The sequence below is a fragment of the Doryrhamphus excisus genome, linkage group LG1 (assembly GCF_037039965.1).
Source record: "Doryrhamphus excisus strain RoL-2023G ecotype Guam linkage group LG1, RoL_Dexc_Guam_v1.1, whole genome shotgun sequence".
Lineage (NCBI taxonomy): Eukaryota > Metazoa > Chordata > Actinopteri > Syngnathiformes > Syngnathidae > Doryrhamphus > Doryrhamphus excisus.
The window spans coordinates 19,702,680-19,710,210 of NC_136357.1; the positions used below are offsets into that span (position 1 = coordinate 19,702,680).

At 41.0% G+C, this 7,531-nt stretch overlaps 1 protein-coding gene across 3 annotated transcripts; it reads left to right on the forward strand.

Moving 5' to 3' along the window:
- The first annotated feature begins 1,937 nt into the window (after positions 1-1,937).
- On the forward strand, positions 1,938-5,472 carry LOC144899463 (uncharacterized). Of its 3 annotated transcripts, none has more exons than XM_078791727.1 (8): positions 1,938-2,094; positions 3,222-3,324; positions 3,556-3,693; positions 3,799-3,974; positions 4,107-4,243; positions 4,503-4,596; positions 4,689-4,875; positions 5,282-5,472. In XM_078791727.1, exons 2-8 carry the CDS (start codon positions 3,228-3,230, stop codon positions 5,290-5,292), a joined length of 840 nt encoding a protein of 279 aa, XP_078647853.1. In that variant the 5' UTR covers positions 1,938-2,094; positions 3,222-3,227; the 3' UTR covers positions 5,293-5,472. The 3 variants fall into 3 exon arrangements, with proteins under 3 accessions (XP_078647853.1, XP_078647848.1, XP_078647860.1); XM_078791722.1 differs by having other exon boundaries at positions 1,941-2,094; positions 4,689-4,930; positions 5,167-5,472; XM_078791734.1 differs by lacking the exon at positions 3,556-3,693 and having other exon boundaries at positions 1,971-2,094; positions 4,689-4,930; positions 5,167-5,472.
- Positions 5,473-7,531: the final 2,059 nt, after the last annotated feature.

The window sequence follows — 7,531 nt, forward strand, 5'->3', positions numbered from 1 at the left end:
GCACATGTGTGCCACGTCCAAAAAAGCAGTCCACTCGCTCAGAGAAGAGCGTTTTGGCACTTATGGAACACATTTAGTGTGATGTGCATTATTGCTTGGCACGCACAACCATTGTTCGAAAATGCACTTTATTCGCTCTCAAACACATTTTGAGCAAAGGATGATAGGGCAGGTCATTGTGAGCCAGCGGAAGGTGCCAGGAGGCTCATTCCAAGTGTGCCTGACGCAGCTTCGCATCCCGTTCTATCTGCAACAGTTTCATGTGGCTGAGAAGCACTGCTGTAGAGTCAGAGCGAAAATGAGAAAAAGTGTTTCTCTTGCTGTGATAATGTATTTCAGGCAAGCTATAGGCTTTGTGGTAAAAATTTTCTCCATATATGGCACATGTGTGCCACGTCCAAAAAAGCCTTCCACGCGCTCAGAGAAGACCGTTTTGGCACTTATGGAACACATTTAGTGTGATGTGCATTATTGCTTGGCACGCACAACCATTGTTCGAAAATGCACTTTATTCGCTCTCAAACACATTTTGAGCAAAGGATGATAGGGCAGGTCATTGTGAGCCAGCGGAAGGTGCCAGGAGGCTCCTTCTAAGTGTGCCTGAAGCAGTTCGCATCCCGTTCTATCTGCAACAGTTTCATGTGGTTGAGAAGCACTGCTGTAGAGTTGGAGCGAAAATGAGAAAAAGTGTTTCTCTCGCTGTGATAATGTATTTCAGGCAAGCTATAGGCTTTGTGGTAAAAATTTTCTCCATATATGGCACATGTGTACCACGTCCAAAAAAGCACTCCACTCGCTCAGAGAAGAGCGTTTTGGCAATTATGGAACACATTTAGTGTGATGTGCATGATTGCTTGGTACGCACAACCATTGTTCGAAAGTGCACTTTATTCGCTCTCAAACACATTTTGAGCAAAGGATGCTAGGGCAGGTCATTGTGAGCCAGCGGAAGGTGCCAGGAGGCTCATTCCAAGTGTGCCTGACGCAGCTTCGCATCCCGTTCTATCTGCAACAGTTTCATGTGGCTGAGAAGCACTGCTGTAGAGTTAGAGCGAAAATGAGAAAAAGTGTTTCTCTCGCTGTGATAATGTATGTCAAGCAAGCTATAGGCTTTGTGGTAAAAATGTTCTCCATATATGGCACATGTGTGCCACGTCCAAAAAAGCCCTCCACTCGCTCAGAGAAGAGCGTTTTGGCACTTATGGAACACATTTAGTGTGATGTGCATTATTGCTTGGCACGCACAACCATTGTTCGAAAATGCACTTTATTCGCTCTCAAACACATTTTGAGCAAAGGATGATAGGGCAGGTCATTGTGAGCCAGCGGAAGGTGCCAGGAGGCTCATTCCAAGTGTGCCTGACGTAGCTTCGCATCCCGTTCTATCTGCAACAGTTTCATGTGGCTGAGAAGCACTGCTGTAGAGTCAGAGCGAAAATGAGAAAAAGTGTTTCTCTCGCTGTGATAATGTATTTCAGGCAAGCTATAGGCTTTGTGGTAAAAATTTTCTCCATATATGGCACATGTGTACCACGTCCAAGAAAGCACTCCACTCGCTCAGAGAAGAGCGTTTTGGCACTTATGGAACACATTTAGTGTGATGTGCATTATTGCTTGGCACACACAACCATTGTTCGAAAATGCACTTTATTCGCTCTCAAACACATTTTGAGCAAAGGATGATAGGGCAGGTCATTGTGAGCCAGCGGAAGGTGCCAGGGGCTCATTCCAAGTGTGCCTGACGCAGCTTTGCATCCCGTTCTATCTGCAACAGTTTCATGTGCACAGCAAAATCAAAAGTGTTAGATTTCCAGTGTTGGTGTTGTATGTTAAAAATACAGTGTTAATTTAACACTTGCTTAGTTTAATTCAACTATGTGAGAGTTAATTCCTCAAAAGAGTTGGTGTTAATCCAGGGAGTTAAATCCAAGCAACACTGTTAAGTGTTGATTTTAAAATCAACACTTAACAGTGTTGCTCCCAGAATTCCAACGGATCTGTGACGTGTTTGTCTAAAGGGCGGGACGACTTGGAGACTCGAGCACGGTCAGCAGAGGACGACTTTACCTCCAGACTTCACGGAGTATCTTTTCAGTAAGTATTTTATATGTGTCGATAAGTGTCGCGGAGTCCTGTCTATAGCTCTAACAAGGTAGGCTAAGTCCAATGTTAAGGTTAGCTGTTGTATGCTATTTTTTAAGGGTGCATTAATGTTCCTTTTGCACATCAGTGTTGATGAATATACACAGCTTGCTTAGGCTACACGTTTGGATAACACGGTATATAACTGCACATTTTTTGTAAGAGGTTAAAGCTAGCTAAAATGGTGTAGCACGAGCATGAGGCATCACATTAACAGAATATTCTCTGTCGGAAAATCTGTAGGCCATCGAAGTGCGCTTATGGCAATTAATTAGCTATGGTCTAGTTTCGATGAAAATATCAAGCGATGGAGTAAGGTTAGAGAGCCGGGGCTGGGCCGGGGGGTTGAGCTCCCGCCTGCCCAGAGACTGCTGCTATTGCTAAAAGTCAGGCTAGCTCTGTGAGCCGGGTAGCATGTTGCTGCCTTAGGCCTTAGGCACCGGACCACCACGCCAGCCACACAGAGCTCTGCTCTTACAGGGAGGAGTAGTTTATTTAATTATTTTATTTTATTGTATTTTATTTATTTTTAACTTTTGGGACTTAACAAAAGCTTATTCTTAACGTTAGCTTCTCAATCTAACGTTAGCCGCAGCTAATAAAGTTACCGGAGTCACACACACCCCCCACCCCCCAGCTGCGGCCATAATAATAAACGTCTGAAATGCCGGTGAGTTTTTAACTTTAAAGTTACAGTGTTTTAGCTATCTATGCATATGAACAATAATGTCGCTGTCATGTGCCTTCAGTTGACGTTATTTTGCCAAACTAATTAGAGACGAGTTGATCATGTGTCTTTGTGTTTATGGGTAAGTGTCGGTGTTGTTGGCAGGAGAACCAGGTTAGCCGTCATGATAGCAGGCAGGCTGAGCTTTAGTAACAGTGTCATTGTGCTGGACCCCGTTGTCGGGGTGGAGACTAGTTGGCATGACTTGTGAGTAACACTTAAAAAATCAAAACAAATACTCAGACGGTCGAACTCAGGCAAGGCCAAATCTTCATGTTTCTCCACATCCACGGTAAACATACTGTAAATGATGATGTAGTGTGGATGTCTATTCTTCTATGTTTTTCTATAGTACATCATGTTGGTGAAGGTGAGATTTGGAGAAACGCAGAAGTATGTCAAAGTGGCTGAGACTGAGGATGGCTATGATGACTTCAACACATTTCTTCAGAAAGGTTGGCATCACTTTTAATAGAGCCCAGAATGTTTGTGTAAATTGACTCATTGCTATAATATCTACTGAATTTATGTGATATGTAAATGTCTCATATTATGGAGTTATGTTTATGATAGCTAATGGTAATGCCCTGTGTGCCCTTGATCTAAAATGTTGGGGAAAAGAAGTTTAGAAAATTTCTGTTTATCATAATTTTTCCATTGCTCTAAATTTAATATTTTTTTATCAGTCATTCATAAGCTAGATCTTCCACTTGAGACTGAGCTGCACTTGACAGATGAATCAGGGACAGAAGTCGATGCAGATGTGTTTGAGGAGCTTTTGCAAGCAGGGAACCTTACTGTTAGGGTGGCAACTAAGTCAACAGGTGAGACTCAGGCTTGTGAGGTCAGGAGTGGATCGTCAATAGAGTATTGTGGAGAACTAATTATTTTTTCATTTTGTGTATACATTTTTCTTTTACTGTTTACAGTTGTGCTTCATCATGATCTTTCATATACTTCGTTGGAGTCACCCATGTCAGACAACTCATCTGTGTCAGTGTCAGAAGACTCCGTGCCAGTATCCTCTGATTCATCTGATGCAACAGTGATTGTTCGGACAAATGGAGGGAAGAGAACCCATGCTGAACGGAAATCGGCAAAAGAGGTCTTAGTTATCAAATATCACACACAAATATATTGTGCAGTAGAACTGTGTCAAACTTTTTTTGTTGTTGGACATAATGATGATCGTGATGGATATAATTGCTAATTTGCTTTATGATTCTTTATGTTTTAGATGGTGAGAGATGCTCTGAAGGACAAACCAGGTGGACAGATTATTTTGGATGAATATGATAAAATGAAAACATTGATGGATAGCACAAGGAGACAGTTGGTAAACCTTCTTGTGGCCGACATGGTTGAAAGTCATGGGTAAGACTTCATTGTTCATATTTATACTTTACAGATTTTTTTTTTAACAGCACACTTATTTTAGAACATTGCATATTAGTAAAGCAACTTATTATTTATTTTCTCCTATGAAAGAGATAAATACTAAATGGCTAAAACATGATACAAAAACTGATTAAAAAAAACTATTTGAAAGAGACTTAAACTCAGTGACACTAACAACAGTAACATTTGTAAGCACTGAAGGAACTGTAGTAGTAATGTCATGTTTATCTTTCAGGAGGAGCCCACCTGTCTCTGTGCGAAGTAAATACGCTTTGGGCATCATCTCTCTGTTTCCCAGCCTCAGAGATCCATACTCAGACAATGGATATGTAAGTTTATAAATGAAAAGCTTGTATATCAATTTATGGAGTAGTAATGTGGTCTGAACTTACTCTACAATTTAATGTTTTTAATATTACAGGAACACTTCTATGACCCACAGAGTGGATCTGGGTACTTGGCCTGGAGGATAAAAACGGTTCAGCGCAACACTGCAGCTCAGTCCCGGAGATCTTCCACCAGCACACCCTACCAGGATAGTCCAAAGAGAAAGAGGGAGGTTCTCTGCACGGATAAGCAGCTGCTTGGTGAGCAGTGTCATGAAGCAATATCCTTTCTGAAACATTCAACTGACGAATCGGCAATCAAAGAGAAGATGAGGGCTACTCATCAGAATTTTAATTTTCAGAGATTTGAGTTTGGTCCAGTGAAGAAAGAAACCATTGATTGCTTGGAAGGAGGTGATGTTTTAAGTTCTGTTTTTGATGAAAATGCATACTGTGAAGTGTCAACCACTAATTGGGTGAAGAACTATGGAACAGAATACCAGACTGGTATGTTTGTTTGTACTGGAACAAATATGGAAGTTCCTGTTTTCAGAAAGGTCACCAACATCATAATACATGATGAGCAAGCTTTTATTTTGACTTGCAGAGTGGACACTCTTTATTTTGATGATCATTTCAGTGCATACTGTATCAATGAGAGAGCAGATTCATTTTCTGTTTTTCCAGTTAAGGAGTTGATTTATTACAGGCCCTATGACAAACAGTTTTCCAATGAGATGTGTGAAAAAACATACATAGTGCCACATTGTCATATTGTGTGACCTGTGTTGTGGTTATTGCAAAGCCAGTGCTGTTGTTAATGTGGTGTGCTTGTTTGAAATACAGGTGATTCAAACTGCAACTTGTGTGGTTTTCTTTGTAAATTTTATTGTTGTTGTTGTTATTATCATTATTATTATTATTATTAACAACAATAATGATGATAATAACAACATTATTATTATCATTAATATTAATATTAACATTAACATCAATATTATTATTATTATGAGCAGTAGTAGTAGTATAATATTTAACACTATCCATAGTGTTAGTATAATTTGAATTTTATTCAGTGTTAAAACAACACAATGATAGTGTTAATTTTTGACACTACACACTAGTGTTAGGTAAATTCAACACTGATGGGTGTTAAATTTCAACTATTGAGAGTGTTGATCCAACTCTGTCACAGTGTTAACTGTTTAACACTTTCAAAAGTGTTATTTTAACTCGATTTAGTGTGGACCAATATAGACACTTTCAAAGTGTTGAATTTAACTCCCTAGGAGTTGATTTAACACTTCTGAATTTGCTGTGTGGCTGAGAAGCACTGCTTGTAGAGTTAGAGCGAAAATGAGAAAAAGTGTTTCTCTCGCTGTGATAATGTATTTCAAGCAAGCTATAGGCTTTGTGGTAAAAATTTTCCCCATATATGGCACATGTGTGCCACGTCCAAAAAGCACTCCACTCGCTCAGAAAAAGCGTTTTGGCACTTATGGAACACATTTAGTGTGATGTGCATTATTGCTTGGCACACACAACCATTGTTCGAATATGCACTTTATTCGCTCTCAAACACATTTTGAGTAAAGGATGATAGGGCAGGTCATTGTGAGCCAGCGGAAGGTGCCAGGAGGCTCATTCCAAGTGTGCCTGACGCAGCTTCGCATCCCGTTCTATCTGCAACAGTTTCATGTGGCTTAGAAGCACTGCTGTAGAGTTAGAGTGAAAATGAGAAAAAGTGTTTCTCTCGCTGTGATAATGTATTTCAGGCAAGCTATAGGCTTTGTTGTAAAAATTTTCTCCATATATGGCACATGTGTGCCACGTCCAAAAAAGCACTCCACTCGCTCAGAAAAAGCGTTTTGGCACTTATGGAACACATTTAGTGTGATGTGCATTATTGCTTGGCACACACAACCATTGTTCGAATATGCACTTTATTCGCTCTCAAACACATTTTGAGTAAAGGATGATAGGGCAGGTCATTGTGAGCCAGCGGAAGGTGCCAGGAGGCTCATTCCAAGTGTGCCTGACGCAGCTTCGCATCCCGTTCTATCTGCAACAGTTTCATGTGGCTGAGAAGCACTGCTGTAGAGTTAGAGCGAAAATGAGAAAAAGTGTTTCTCTCGCTGTGATAATGTATTTCAGGCAAGCTGTAGGCTTTGTGGTAAAATTTTTCTCCATATATGGCACATGTGTGCCACGTCCAAAAAAGCACTCCACTCGCTCAGAGAAGAGCGTTTTGGCACTTATGGAACACATTTAGTGTGATGTGCATTATTGCTTGGCACGCACAACCATTGTTCGAAAATGCACTTTATTCGCTCTCAAACACATTTTGAGCAAAGGATGATAGGGCAGGTCATTGTGAGCCAGCGGAAGGTGCCAGGAGGCTCATTCCAAGTGTGCCTGACGCAGCTTCGCATCCCGTTCTATCTGCAACAGTTTCATGTGGCTGAGAAGCACTGCTTGTAGAGTTAGAGCGAAAATGAGAAAAAGTGTTTTTCTCGCTGTGATAATGTATTTCAAGCAAGCTATAGGCTTTGTGGTAAAAATTTTCTCCATATATGGCACATGTGTGCCACGTCCAAAAAGCACTCCACTAGCTCAGAAAGAGCGTTTTGGCACTTATGGAACACATTTAGTGTGATGTGCATTATTGCTTGGCACACACAACCATTGTTCGAATATGCACTTCATTCGCTCTCAAACACATTTTGAGCAAAGGATGATAGGGCAGGTCATTGTGAGCCAGCGGAAGGTGCCAGGAGGCTCATTCCAAGTGTGCCTGACGCAGCTTCGCATCCCGTTCTATCTGCAACAGTTTCATGTGGCTGAGAAGCACTGCTGTAGAGTTAGAGCGAAAATGAGAAACAGTGTTTCTCTCGCTGTGATACTGTATTTCAAGCAAGCTATAGCTTTGTGGTAAAAA